This window comes from Rhopalosiphum padi, chromosome 3 (assembly GCF_020882245.1).
Source record: "Rhopalosiphum padi isolate XX-2018 chromosome 3, ASM2088224v1, whole genome shotgun sequence".
NCBI classification, from domain to species: Eukaryota; Metazoa; Arthropoda; class Insecta; order Hemiptera; family Aphididae; genus Rhopalosiphum; species Rhopalosiphum padi.
This window is the reverse complement of record NC_083599.1, coordinates 20,698,243-20,714,322: the sequence shown is the minus strand read 5'-3', so window position 1 is coordinate 20,714,322 and position 16,080 is coordinate 20,698,243. Positions and strand designations below refer to the sequence as shown.

General features: G+C 29.1%; 1 protein-coding gene across 1 annotated transcript; it reads right to left on the bottom strand.

The window, feature by feature from the left end:
• Window positions 1-12,024: 12,024 nt before the first annotated feature.
• LOC132924884 (uncharacterized) lies at window positions 12,025-15,639 on the bottom strand. Its single transcript, XM_060989323.1, has 5 exons — window positions 15,488-15,639; window positions 15,247-15,400; window positions 14,925-15,057; window positions 14,591-14,763; window positions 12,025-13,728 (listed from the first exon to the last, which is right to left on the bottom strand). The coding sequence occupies exons 1-5, from the start codon at window positions 15,637-15,639 to the stop codon at window positions 12,025-12,027; spliced, it is 2,316 nt and encodes a 771-aa protein (XP_060845306.1).
• Window positions 15,640-16,080: the final 441 nt, after the last annotated feature.

The window sequence follows — 16,080 nt, the reverse complement described above, 5'->3', positions numbered from 1 at the left end:
AGGTATTTAGAATTTAAATTTTAGATTTTTTTAAATATAAATCTTCTAGAGTGGGGTAGGGGGAAAAACCTTCGAAAGACACGAGTTGGACGCTGCCATAGAAGATGAATTTGTTGCTTTTTTAGTTACCAATAGAAAATAAATAAATATGAAACACAGTTTTTAATTTTTTAAATATATTAGGTTTTTACCGTTTTATTCTACATCTAGAATAAAATGGCATACAAATAGGTAATGAATAAAAATTTATTATTTCTTACTTATGAATAATTTTATTTTTTATTTCTTTAATAATAATTTTTATTGTTTGAATTTAAGAATATTATAATCAAATACATTTTAAATAATTTTACAAATGATTGTTTCCAAATGTCTTGGTTTTTAGAGGAGACAACGGTTCTTATTTTTAAAGCAAGCTTATACAGTTTTAAGATAGTTACATTAATACATCCTTATTAAACCATAATTAAATAACATTTAAACACGTAAATAAATAATAATATTAATAATAATTGGTAAGATAACACTACTAGTAATTTTTAATGTTCAAGTTCAGTACAATATTGATATATATACATTTTTACAAATAATATTTATTCTTAAACTTAAAATACTTTTTTAATGATAATAATTTTATAATAAAATTGTTTAATAGAAACATTATTATTTTTAAAAAAGTTGAATTGTATGCAATATTTAAATTTGATTTAGTCATTACAATTTTTGATTAAACTAAAATATAAAAACATTGACTTGATATAAATATTTTAGAAGTTTATATGGACATATTTTAAAAATAATACGAATTAATTTAATCATGATTATTAAATGAATGTTAGTCTTGATTTCTTGAATTTTAACTTTTATACATTAAGAATATAATATATGCTTAAATAAATTTAACAATAACTTTTGATCCCAAGTTATTAATTAGTTTGAAATAAAATCAATTATTCATTTTAAGAAACTTTTTCATTATTAGATTCTGAACGGAGTGATGAATGTATTGATTTTACAATGTGTGTTTTATTTTTATTTTTTGTGTCTGCTATCACGTTTTGGAGTAGTAATAATGCTTTAATTTTTGACTTCAGCCTCTCTATGAACAGGAAAATTTATCTAGTTGGTTTTTAGTCGGTAAAAACCCTGAAAAAATAACAGAAAAACGGGAATTTTTACGCATAACCACTTTTTGACAAAATCGTTTTTTTTTTTTGCTAAACTCAATAACGAATCATTGTAAATGCTTGAAATTTTCATTAAATGTTTATATTATGGTTATCTATTTACGATTAAATTTTAATATAAAATAAATATAAATTTTAATTTAAAATATTTTGACCTTAAGCTAGTTATAGACAATTGAAATTTTCGACTTTTCTAAGTTTTTTTTCTTAAAATGCCGATAAAAAAAATTTGGCCATCTAAAAAATCTTTAAAATTTAATTCAAGGTTTATTATAAGTTTTACTTATCGTAGTAAAAAAAAATCAAAAATCGTTAGTCACAATTTTTTTTTATAAGCATTTAAAGTTCAAATGTTTACGAAATATATCAAAATCGCGAAAATTTGCAAGAAATGTTAAAGTTGAAAATTCATAAACTTTTTGTGATTTTTACTTATGGTTCAAAAATCCAATACAAGGTTATCCATAAGTTTTCCTTCAAGTAACTGTAAAAAAAAATTCCACCGTCAATATAGAAAACATTTTATGAGCGTATGGAATTTAATTTTTTACGAAATCGCGTATAATAACGATATATTACAAATTATTATAATATTTCCAACTAATTATCATTAACTGACAAATCATCTCCGTTCAGAATCGTTTTTCGTCTACAATGATACCCGTCATTGTATTCAAATTTAACACATCCATTATAGTGACCAGTGACCTACTCTCCATCTCTACAATACAGCAGAGCGATACTTACTTTTTTTTTTTTATATCTTTATTCCGATTTATAAATTTTATTTAACTATTCTTATTGATAACAAATTAGTTGAAATGATTTATTAATTAGAAGCCATTTTGTTAAATAAAATTACAAACTATCTTAAGTAGTTGACACTTAAATGGAAATGTTATCATTATTGTAAAACTTTCTAGTTTATAAAAATAATAAGGAAATTTATATACGAGTTTATTAAATAAACAATACTATAATTCTCTAAACTGCAGTATTTTAAAATAAATATTATCTAGATAAGAATATATGAAAAATATCTTAAAGAGAATACTACATTTTAAACCACGTAATTGGAATTTATAAAATTTAAATCATAACTTACTAATTACCAATTAATTTATTTATTATACAATCTTTACATTAGTTTTGTATATCCTTACTGTTGATAAGATTTTCAAAATGGGTTGCAGTCAACATTGAATTTATGTACAAATCTTTATTTTGTTTTCCAAATTTCCAGTGTTCAAGAGTTTTCAGTTTCTCCGCCTTCCCCTTTAATTTTGTCTTCTTGATCAGTATCTCCAGATTTTTCAACAAGGACATTATCATTTGACAGCATATTAATATTTACAGTACCTTTTTTATTATCCACTTGATTATCACCCATAGGATAGTCTACTTTCCTATTATTTGCTCGAAACTTAGATTTGGGAATAAGTTTTATGATGTTGCGAGTACCTGGATTAGAATATAATATTTTTCTTTCCTAAAAATAAAATCAATTAATAAATTACTATATAGTTTGTTATGTCTTGAACTTGATCACTGTGAACTGTGAACTGTTCACTCACCAGCGTATTTAAAGTTGGCTTTTTATGATATTTTTGAATATGTGAAATACAATGCCCTCTATTGTCAAAATCCTTGGCACAAAATTGGCATATAAAAAGTGGTTTTTTCTGTTTCAGTGCCTAAATTAAATTTAATATTAACAAGGTGTTTAATTTATACATGAGATTAGATTAAATGTCTGTTATTAAAAGGACACCATACCCGTATTACAAACATACAACATGATATATACGGATGTGGCATTCTAACTACATAATATAGTATAGTAATAATGTATAATATTATATATCTTAAGATATACCTAACCATGATTAATATCTGTTGAATTGAAAAGCAATAAAAAAACAAATAAATAATAATATTATAAAATCATTACCTACTAATATTTAATTCACAACTAAAGTAAATTGTCTTTGATACTGCTATTGCAAGATAATAATAAACTTATGTTACGTGTGATTTAACTTAGCATTAACATAGTATGTACGAGTATATTATAATTTATAATTATAGGTAGGTACCTATGCAGAGACTCCAAAAATATGTTATTCCCACATATTGACATATTGTTATTGGCCCTCTATAGTCTATATTAATAAAACTATTAAACTTGTTTTTTAAACTTAATGTACTTTTAATATGCTTATAATAGAAAAATACAAGTTGCATAAATCACATGTTTCCGAGAGAGTAATTTTGGCGAGTTAACATTAAATTTAAAATATGATAATTATTTTATCAATAATAGATTAAATGAAATAAAAGTAAAATATTAAATTGTAGCCGATTTACTAATATTTGGTCTATTCAGTAAAAAACACATTAATTATATTCTAGGCGCAACTTATTAGTGTTTACAGAAAACTGTGATAAAATCAAACGAAATAAAAATACCACAATGATATTCATCAATTGTATATTAAATGTATAGAAAAAACACATTATTTCTTATTCTTACCGGAGTTAATATTTTATCAGCATCTTGATTAATAATAGGTTTTCCAGTTTCTATTTTATTTGAATGAGTAGGTATGTGATTTCTAAAAATAAATGAAAATATCTTAATAGCTTCAAAATAATGTAATAAAGTGTTAGATTTAATGAACATACTGAACCCGTGTATCCGAGTTGCGTATTTCCAATCTGTTAGCGCCATCTTGTTGTTTTTGAATTTGTTTCTGTTTTGGTAGTTGTAGGTTCTGTTCATGCATCCGCCTCGATACTTGCTGTGGCATCATTACTCGTAACTGCTTCTCTGGTGGTTGTGGCCTGGGTATTCGTTGCGGCATCGGTATTAGTTGCGGCATAGGTGCTCGTTGCGGCATAGATGCTCGTTGCGGCATAGGCGCTCGTTGCGGCATAGGTGCTCGTTGCGGTATCGATACTCGTTTCGGCCTTGATACTCGTTGCGGCCTCGGTACTCGTTGTGGCCTTAGTACTTGTTGCGGCGTAGGTGTTTGTTGTGGTTTATGTCGTATATTTAAAAATTTAATTGGTTTTTTAACCTGATTAATAAGGATTTTGTGAGGTTCACTTGGTTTCAAAGGATTTGATACTTTTGCTGGTTCGTCACACATCTCCATTTTGACAGCCTAAGTTAAAAATAAAAATAATGTATTTCATAACACTGCGGATGGATTAATTTTAGTAAGTACAATAAATACCTCAACATCCTCATCAGCTACTAATATTCCATGCTTCTTTCTTATATGTGATAAAATGGCATTTTTAACAAGTTTCAGATCTATTTCCAACTTGTCAATTTGGTTCAATTGTGTTGCACATTTTTCGCACGCGTGATCATCGTTGTTAACAATAACCACAATTTCTTCTCCAAGAACCTCGGCAATCTTTTCTGGAAATAATGTTTTACCATATGGTGTACGGGTCGTAGATAACCGTACATAATCATCACCTTTCAATTCTTCATCGCAAACAAAACAAAGACCCATCGTACCTAGAAAAAGTTATTTTAGCATTTAATTTAAGTGACGTTTATAATTTATGAAATATCAAAAGCATTATTCAACAAGTATGCATTTACAATGTTTAATTCAAACCTAATAATTTTTATAATTTATATTATATTCAAAATTATACAAATTACACACAATGGCATTCAAAATGTGACTTACTGTTTGTGGCGTTTCTACTTTTCAATAAATCACGAGGCGACGACACGACGCTGCAATTCGGCTTTCTGTTGTCGTTCCGGTATACAACGATACCGTACGGGCGTAGTGCGCGTATACGATATAGTAGGTGTGGCGACAAACGAGAAATTGTGAGCGAATCACCACGCCGACGACGCCGACGCGGTGTGGTCGGTATATTGATTAGTACAGTTCGGGGATTAAATCAATTCTTCCCCTAACACACAACGACCCATATTTCGAAAGAGCGGTCGGAGGTCATTGACATGAAAACATAGTCGACTTTACGTGAATATATGATACTACGGCCGGTCGCATTGTAAATATAATAATTTATAATTATAATATATTAAGGTGTCAACATAAAACATTTCGATAACATTTATAAACTATCAATGATAAATAGTAATAAAAATGTTTCAAACTATATCTATTATATCTAATTATTTTTAATGAATTGCTTTTATTTTTCCTAAATTACACTACTGTGTCTGTGTGTATTTAAGTAGCTTTTAATTGGTTTTTTGTCGAACCCTAATCCATATATATATATATATATATATAATATATATAAAATTATATCTGACAAAAATATCTCCATTTTTATTAAATATTTGCATACATTATAATGACGTAATAAACAACGTTTTCAAGTAGCCAAACGGTTTAGTATACCTTTTGTTGTTATCGTCGATCAATAAAACACCATTTATAGCCAATCAATTTTCGTATATAAGCTTCTATAAGGCATTGGACATTTATGTCTTGCAGCAAGACTCTTGCTTAAAAGGTTCACTTTGAGTAAATATAATTATTTTCAAAGATGTTATGACTAAAGGCAAATTCTACACGGTAGACAACAATATACTGGACACCTTCACCAACACTATTCACTTTAGAAACGTATAAGACATTTTTTCTGAAAAAATAAATTTGTATTTATTTGTATAAATACTTTATATTAAATTAAAAAAACAATTTTTTATTGCTTATTCTTCTAAGTTGATACCTTTTAAAATGTCCTCCCTTAGATATAATTCCATTAAATTGGCACCACCCACCAGAAACACTTGGTTTATAGGAAATTCTGTCTATATAGCATTCTAGTCTCGAAGGTAACTTCTCTCGCAAACATCACACATCATTGCACATCACTACACACCGATAGAAAGCTACATCCATATTATGTATATTGTAATCTGGAAATTAAATAATTTTCAAATTCGTTAAAAAAAAAATCATTTCAATAGATCTCGGACTTAAACAAAATGTATGTAACTACATTCCTAAAATGTTCGACTACTGCTTTCGATTCCAATGGACTCTTAACGAAAATCTTGAATCACCAACAATAAGTTTAATATCAATTAATAAAACTTCAGTTTTAGTAGGATCTTATTTTTCAAATTTAGACCATGCAACAGGACATTCGCTAGCATTAAAAACTGAACATTTAATTTCTACAATTCCACCAATATCTTTTACAGTTGTTTGTGTATCTATTCTGAGGATAGGCTGAAATTTATATTTATATTTCCTGATTACCCCTCCAACAAAGACATTTTCAATATCAAGTCTCTGAGACACACATTAGTCAAAATTGAGATACCACACAAACGCCGCGATATTCCGCAATGCCTTAACTGTCAATCCTACGGGCACACAAGACCTTACTGCTCCCGCTCGCTGTGTTAAATGCGGCGAGGATCACCCCACTATAGCATTCAAAAAAAGCCTGACACTCCTACCACTTGCGAGCTGTGCTATGGCAATCACCCAGCCAACTACAAAAGCTGCACTGTCCATAAGGAGCTCCAAAACCACCGCCGTCAGCCTTTTCCTTCATCCAACCCTAGCCAGAAATCTCAAAAAAGCAGCCTCTTCAACGTCCTACACCGTCAACCAGCTCACCATCTTCCAATCTACAATCAAACACACACAAAAAATCCTACGCCAATGTAACAGGTAACAGCACCACTCACAACCAATCTCACGACAATCACTCCCCCATAACCGATAAAGATGTTATCTCTAAGTTTCTAGATAAATTCAAATCAGTTATCAATATTCTAATCACTCTCTTCACTTTTGTCATTTCCAAGCTCCTTGATACTAAACTTAATGCCTAATTCTTATACTTCTAACTCTCTCCTCACCCTACTTTGGAACGCTAACGGACTAAAAAAATCATAAAAATGAACTCCTTCTCACTCTTCAGGAAAAGAGAATTGACATTGTTCTTTTATCTGAAATCCACTTCACCACCAACTCATACGTTAATCTCCCTGGTTATGATTCCTATTGCGCAAACCACCCTGACAACACTGCACATGCAGGAGCAGCAATATATATAAAATCTTCACTTCAATACACACCACTTCAAAACTATATATCTGATGACATCCAGTCCTGCGCAATATCTCTGTTACTTAATAATATATATATCCCTATCACATTCGCAGCTGTTTATTGTCCACCCAAACACAAAATCAGTCCGACCAGACTTACCGAATTCTTCTCCACCCTCAACAACAACTTCATCATAAGTGGTGATCTCAATGCAAAACATCAACAATGGGTCTGTCGTGCTGCAAACCCCAGAGGAAATTCTCTCTTACAATCACTATAAATCACAAACTCTACTGTCATTGCACCTCCAAATTCCTCGCCCAACTCCCGTCGCAAAATGCTAGACATATTGGCTATTTTTGTCACTAAGATTCTTAGAAATCTTCACACTCAAGCAATTAATCTCATTGACCCTTGCTCAGACCATTCACCAGTCATGCTTTCACTTGACTGTCAACCACCAGCTAAAAAAAACTTCTCAGCTCTATCATAGTTTCAAACTGACTGGAACAAATTCAATAAAATTCTATCAGAAAAGTTGCCTATAACTCCGCTAAAAACTCCCTCTGATATCGACGACGCAGTAAACCTACTCACAACTAATATTCAAACTTTGGTGTCGGACTCAGCCAAAAGTGTACCTCCACACGTTAAGCCTCCCCCTCATCACCCCGCTTACATACAAACTCTCATCTCGCAAAAACGCCGAGCTCGTGTTATTTGGCAAAGATCTCGATACTCTATAGACAAATCTCATAACAACGCACTTACCCAAAAGTTGAAACGTCTGCTAGCAAACCTTAAGTCCGAGTCTTACGCAAACTATACTTATTCTCTCACTGGCATAGATGGCTCCCGATGGAAAGCCACTAGGAAATTACTACGCATCCACAATCCTTCCGTTACTCTACGTAATGCTAATGGCAGCTGGACATTAACCGAACAATCTCAAGCTGAAATATTTGCAAACCACCTATCTAACACTTTTCAACCACACCATAATATTATCTCACCAACCAAAATCTAAAAACTTGAAAGCTATCTAATCTCTCCTCTTCCTATGTATCCTCCTTCAAGAGCTTTTCATCCTAGATAAGTTGAATTTAATCTAAAGAAAATCTCACCTAAAAAATCTCCTAGCTTTGACCTAATCTTATTGGATGTGGTCAAGCACCTTCCCAGGTAAACCATCATCTTCCTAACCCAAATGTATAATGTTATGCTTCGTTTATCATACTTTCATATATTATAGAAATTCTCTATCGTAATACTCATACTAAAAACAAAAAAACCACCCAATTATCCTTCCTCATATAATAGACCTATAAGTCTCCTTTCAACTTTCTCCAAACTATTTAAAAAACTCCTTCTCAAACGTCGTATATTGTCACTAGTCAAGGAAGCCGAAATACTACCTAACTCTCAATTTGGTTTCCGCAACAACCTCTTAACGATCCATTAGGTTCATCGCCTGGTTGACAAAATTGCATTTGCCCTGAAGGAAAAATTATACTGCACTGGTACTTTCCTTGACGTCTCTCAAGCTTTTGATAGAGTCTGGCAATAAGTTCTACTCTATAAATTAAAACATCTCCTTCCTAGCCATTATTATTTGATCCCCAAATCATACCTTGAAGATAGGTTCTTTTCCGTGCGTGTGGGTTCTTCGTTTTCTTCTCCTACTGAAATAAAAGCAGGCGTATTACAAGGCGTAGTAATTTCCCCTCTGCTCTTCAACCTTTACATCTCAGACCAGCCTACCTCACTCCTTACTTTAGTCGGTGACTTTGCTGATGACAAAGACATATTAATAACCAGCCCAGATCCTGTCTCAGCCTCCTCTTGCATACAAGATCATCCCAACTTCCTTGAATCGTGGTGCAAAACATGGGGTGTAAAAATGAATGAAACTAAATCCATCCACGGTACCTTTGCACTTCGCCACGAAATATGCCCAACAGTTAATCTTAATAATCAACCGCTTCCTCCTGCCCAGTGTATACAATACCTCGGTATCCTTATTGACCGCCGTCTCATCTGGAAACCCCACATTATTGGCAAAACCTTTGCACTTAATGCCCGCTTCCTACTCTTTCGACCACTTCTAACATATAAACACGTGAAACTCTCCAATAAGCTCCTACTCTACAAACTCCTTCTCAGGCCCATTTGGCCTTATGGGATCCAACTGTGGGGTGCTGCCAAAACTTCCAACATCAACCACATTTAATGATTTCAATCAAAAACCCTACGTACAGTTCTAAAAGCACCATTCTATGTCTTTAACCACACCCTCCACTCTGATCTCAAAATTCCATTTGTCTCTGAACTAGCCAAAACCTACTACAAACGTTTCAATAGCCGCCTAGCACACCATAAGAATCCTCTAATCTCCAATCTATCATCTGCTTCTATCCCAGGCAATCCGATTATAAGACTTAAATAACAGTGGTGTCGTGACCTGATAGCCTAAAAAAATTCTATACTATCAATGTATATTCAATGTATCAAATCGTCGACCACGACGACAACAGTCAACAGTGAACAGAGACCGATTAATTATAGCATATTATTTATTTTTATTTTAGCAGTTAGTCCAGTGGTTTTCAAACTGGGTGCCGCAGCACACTGGTGTGCCGAGAGTATCCACTAAGTGTGCCGTAGTTTTTCTATAAATTACTGATTGGATTAAATTGTGATATAAGAAAATGCGGGTATGTCTGTCAACTATTCGTCCAAGAATTAAAAATATTTGTAACGCCCATCAGGCACACATTTCTCATTAAATAACCTATGTATAAACGACATTTTTTTTTGTAAATAAATTGAATAACTAATTAGTAATACAATATAATTATAATAAATAAATATTTGTTATTCTATGAATCACATTTTTCTAATTAAATGTATTCGTAATTATAATTAATTCAAAACAATTTTGTTCATCTAAAAAAAAGATCAGTGTGTCGTGAAAATTTTTTGAAATGAATGGTGTGCCGTGTATAATAAAAGTTTGAAAACCACTGATTTAGTCTGTCTTTGCCGTTCGCTCGCCAAGTTTGACGCGCCGGAATTAGTTAGAAAATTATCTACCTATCTCCTCCCTCCTACGCCACTGCCGCCGAAACTAACGCGGTCCCGTGCTCCATCTACATCACCGGGTTTACATTTTTAAATCGTTACGGACATTACACCAAGAGCCGCCCGGAGGCATATAAGCATTCCGTACATGAGCTCAGCACCTGTATTAAAATCATGCTCTACGATTGGTTTATTTTAAAATACCGCCAAATAGTCAATAATATTATTATCATACCTACTCTAATCATATTCTAATAGATTGACTTTATATATATATATATATAATACCTAACAATATAATCAATTTAAACTCATTTATTTATTTTTAAACATAAATATGCATCACAGATTTTTAATCTTACTAAGAGTTACCTATATATTATAAAGAGTAATAGTAGATATTAATTATGTAGGTTTTAATCCTAGAAATAGTATAAATATGCCATATGGTATACGAGTGTTTACCTATTACCACCAATAATATTTGCCATTTTTTATGTTTGTTTTACATTCATCTTAATTAAAATATATTAGAAACCAGTGAATTGATAAGTATAATTATTAATTAATTATTTCATACTCTATATATATTTTAAAATAGGTCCTAGTCACCTAATAATTAAATAATTATTTAAATTTTAACTTGGTTATATAAATTATTAAATTAACATTATTATTAGGCATAAGTGAACATGGAAGTAATGCAAATCTAATACTAATCAATAGTTTAAAAATCACAATACTGCATTATAAATTATAATAATTTTGTTTAAAACAACGCAGATCACCTTTTAATAATTGATAGAAGGAAAAATACACATATCTATTTAGGTATATCAAGTCTACTAACTACAAACAAATTATAATAATACACTTTTGTTTAATTTTTAGAAAAAAGCTAGGTATCAAGTATATTATTTTGTTAGGATACTACATTAAAATAAAGTAACCTACAATTTAATTGGATTCAAATGTTTATGCTTTATAAAATTAAATAGATAATTTATACTTAAACTTTGTGTAATACCTATATTAAAATAGTTAAGTAAAATATATAAAAATAGGTAGGTACCTATTATTATAAAGAGTAATAGTAGGTATAATATATAATATTATATATATATACATATTATTTAAATATTCTTACTTAAGATTTATTAAAACCAGTAAAATATGAAAGATAAATAAACAGTTATGATAACTACACATATTAATCCTAAGTAGTAAGTATAGAACTGTTATGGGTATGAACAAATAGAGCTGAAATATGGAGTAAATTTATAAAAATAAAAATAATAAAGGAAAACAAAATAGTGATTGTCAGGCAAAAATTAAAATGTTATATCTATAATATTTATAGGAAAGTACACTGTTTATTCAAGTAATATTGTAAAATAGATAGTTATTACTTTTTACAATTACTACCTATTGTTGACAATGTAATTAAACATTTAATCTAAAATCTAACTACTAATTGTTAATTGTAATTAATCAGTATAATACTATAATAGTATTAATGTTATCATGGTGCATACTGTAAAACCAGTAAATGAAAGATAAATAAACAGTTATGAAAATTTTTAATATAAGTAATAAGAATTTTAAACATATTATTGACAAGTGTAACTATAAACTTAGGTAATTACTAGTTGTTAATTAAAATTTAACCAATTATATCTTTAATGATTAGTCCCATGTGATTTAGCGTTAGGTATATTTAAGTTGACATTCTCTTGAAGATTTCTTTTTCTTTTTACTATCTTTTTCTTTTTTATACTGTTTACTGGTCTTCCAACTGGTAATCTTTGACTTCCTCTAGTGATACCAGGTTTTCTTCTACTTAATGTTGTAGGTTGAACTCTAATTGAAGCACGACTTCTGTGTCTTAAAGAAATAGAACTTCCAGCAGTTGCCAAAAAACTATCCCAACCAGTTGCAGTTTTAACATTTTCCAACCTTTGAATACATTTAGAAAGAATAGGTAATGATGTAGATTGATATTTTGAAAAATTATTAGAAATTAAGCTACAAATCTTTTCTTTATACTTCTTGGCTAAATCTTTATTTTGAATAATTTCTGAACTGGTGTTAGTATTATTGTTTATGAAATTATTAGTATCATCAGGGAATTCTATTGTATTAGATGTAGATGGCAAACAATTAAATGTAATCTCTGAAGTTGCACTAAAATTGTGTGTAATATCAGGTACTAATGGTAAATAAAATTCTTTTTCTTGTACCACATCACCAAATGCTAACTTTGCTAATAAATACCTAGATTCAGCACTTATAGCAGGTAAATTTGGCATTTTATCTTTATAAAAATTAAAAACTGCTGCTTGATGCTTACAGAATGACCCATATTTTCCTTTAATACATGAACAATATCCAACTGTAGTATTCACTTCATAAAAATCTGACAATCCATGTTCTTTTATTACTTTATATAAATTATCTCCAATTGACTCAATATGATCTTTTGTAATATTAGCTGATCGACTCAGTTGGTCTTCAAATAGTAATCTAGTAGCATCATACCGACCATTGACAAAATTTCTAAGACGCCTAGTGTAGTACTCTTCCATGCTTGTGCATATAAAGTCAACCAGAGCCACTGCATTGTAGGCTTTATTCCGTGAAAGAACAATATCTTTAAAAATTCTTACATTTACCTCACTAAAATTATTTGTATGATGTCCATGCATTGACTCATCTCTAAATGCAATACACCAAAGTTCCTTTCTTTTCCAATAATTATTCATATAGTTTATCCACTGAGGATATTTAGTGACTATATTATTAGTATCATTACCACTCAGAATTCCTGTCACAATTTTGAATGCCATTTTGGCTTCTTCTATGGTTGGAGCCTGTAAACAGGCTTGAAATTTTCCATATAATATTTTTCTATCTTCAGTATCAATATTGTGTTTTTTTTCAAATAACCAACGCCAAACTGATTGACATATATGAAATCTACATAATAGTGACTTAGAATTTGGCCATACGTATTGAAGGGCCTGCCTTTCAGCCTCACTATCGTCTGTTATAAATTGTAATGGATATCCTTGTGAACAAAACGCTAATGGTACTGCCTCTTTTAGTAATTTAAACACGGCAATATAATCATCTAAAGATTGGCCTTTAGTGATCATAACTGCTAAAGGTACTGCACCTATACCACAGGCAGTAAGCATAAATGTAACCGAATGACCTTGTGAATCACATGATGCTGTGCTATCGACAAATGCAATATCTTTAGCAAAATTTAAATTATGTGCACGTTGCATAATGGGAGTTATTATTGTTATCGCAAAGGGATCCTCTTGAAATTTTACTATAATATTATTTTTTTCATATTCATGCATTTTTTCCTCCAATTTCTGTAAACCAAATCATATGATAACTTAATAATGCTTTAATTTAACTGAAATAATATATTTAATTTGCGATTGATCTATTCATTTATATAATACAAACAATTTTGGAATTAATAATATATACCTATGTTATTATTATAAGTATTACAATTTACAAATATCAAAAGTAATGAGCTAATAAACCTAAACTAAATCAAGAACAATAAAATCCAAAATAAGATTATATATCATACCTACTATTACTCATCATAATAATAGTTAGGTACCTAATTATATTTAAAGTATATTTGAATTATATTAATTAATATAAATTAGGTGTATATATATTTTTTAAACATAACACTTTTTATACCATTGATATTTTGGGACATGGGTTAATTTTATTTTTAAATAAAAACCTATTATAATAATTTGTATAACTGTACTTTACAAACTAACAAAAACTAATCAAATAGTGACCAACCCTTTATTAGATGTAATTAGTAAATTACTTGATTTGATTAATAACATTTTACAGTTTAGTAAAGTAGATTAAAAATATTGCTTGAATGAATATAAGTATTTCTCCTTCTATCAGTTCTATCAATTGTTATAATGTGATCATTATTGTTTTAAACATATTATAATGCAGACACACAGTATTATGACTTATAAACAATTGATTAAAATCAATGACCAAACATAAAATATCTAAGGAAAAATCATTCTGCATTAGAATTAGAATTTTAAATTAAAAATAACAATCACACAATTAAAATTTAACATATTAAAATAAAATGAAGAGAGTTTGAATTTTTTTCAATTCAAAATAAATAATTTTATATTATATTTCTTTTACTAAAAATTGCTATGAAAATTAATATACCTTATTAACTCCGATTCCACTATGTGGACCTAGATTTAATTTTTTCCACTCATCATACCAATATCTAACAGTTCTATACTTAGGATTAATATGAGCATTTGCGAGTTCAGTTGAATTTATTCCATGTTTCAGTTCAATATTTTCTTCATGAATCCTAATGGATTCACTTATGCCTAATAATAATGTAATTAACAAGGTATTATTATTTTTTAATAGGTAGAATCCTAAAGTAATAATTAAATTCTAAATCCTAAATTAAAATAATTAACTATATGAAATACAATTCTAAAGTTATTAATAGTACCAATAATAATTTTAAAAAACAATAACTAACCAAGACCACTGTTAAAGTACTCTTCAAATTTGATATTTACATCTTTTGTTGGTCTTAAATAAGATAATGCCTCTCCAGAAACAACTGTATGGTTATGATCATTTTGAATTGAAATAACCGCTGGTAGTCCATCCTAAAATGTTGTATTTTAACAATCTAAGATAAATGAGTTTGGATTTTGGATGAAATTTAACTAGGTATAATAATATATTATATATATTATATTATATTATATTGTACCAAATATTATGTATCTATTTTAAAATATTACACAAGTTACAAATTAACAATGCATTATATATTTATATGTAATAATATTTACCTTAACATACACATCTTTTTTTTTTGTATCCTTAGTAGAAAGTTTAATTAAAATTTCAATTTTTGCCTGGCAATCACTATTTTTTGATTTTCCTTTATTATTTTCTTTTGGTGTTTTTTTATGAAAGGAACTATGATGACATTTAAATATTTTCCTACGTTCATATAAAAATATTATATAATATTAATGTAGACATCATTATCATTATCACATTGCTATAATTTAATAAATAGTTACTTACCGACAAACAAATCTAGTTGACACTTTACTACTTACTACACACCAACTAGTATTTGTTTTCAAACTGAATGATTTAATATATTCATTTATATCAAATTCATTTACTAAATTGCCACGAAATGTACCTGGTTTAATTTCTATCAAATCAAACATATTTGTAATTTACAGAAATCTAGAATTATAATACAACTTTTAATTATAATATAGAACTTTTTCAATAGTTAAAAATGATAAGAGATTCAAAAGTTCTATGATAATAATATTTATATTGTAATTATTGTATTTAAATATATTATAAAACAATACACAGTATGCACCATGATAACATTAATACTATTATAGTATTATACTGATTAATTACAATTAACAATTAGTAGTTAGATTTTAGATTAAATGTTTAATTACATTGTCAACAATAGGTAGTAATTGTAAAAAGTAATAACTATCTATTTTACAATATTACTTGAATAAACAGTGTACTTTCCTATAAATATTATAGATATAACATTTTAATTTTTGCCTGACAATCACTATTTTGTTTTCCTTTATTATTTTTATTTTTATAAATTTACTCCATATTTCAGCTCTATTTGT

Bases quoted from the DNA above. Each gene is read 5' to 3' on its own strand.
- LOC132924884 (XM_060989323.1), bottom strand. From the start codon at position 15,639: ATGTTTGATTTGATAGAAATTAAACCAGGTACATTTCGTGGCAATTTA. The intron at 15,401-15,487 runs GTAAGTAACTAT...ATATGAACGTAG, and splicing joins TCAACTAGATTTGTTTGTCG to GAAAATATTTAAATGTCATC. The intron at 13,729-14,590 runs GTATATTAATTT...TTTGGTTTACAG, and splicing joins GTGGAATCGGAGTTAATAAG to AAATTGGAGGAAAAAATGCA.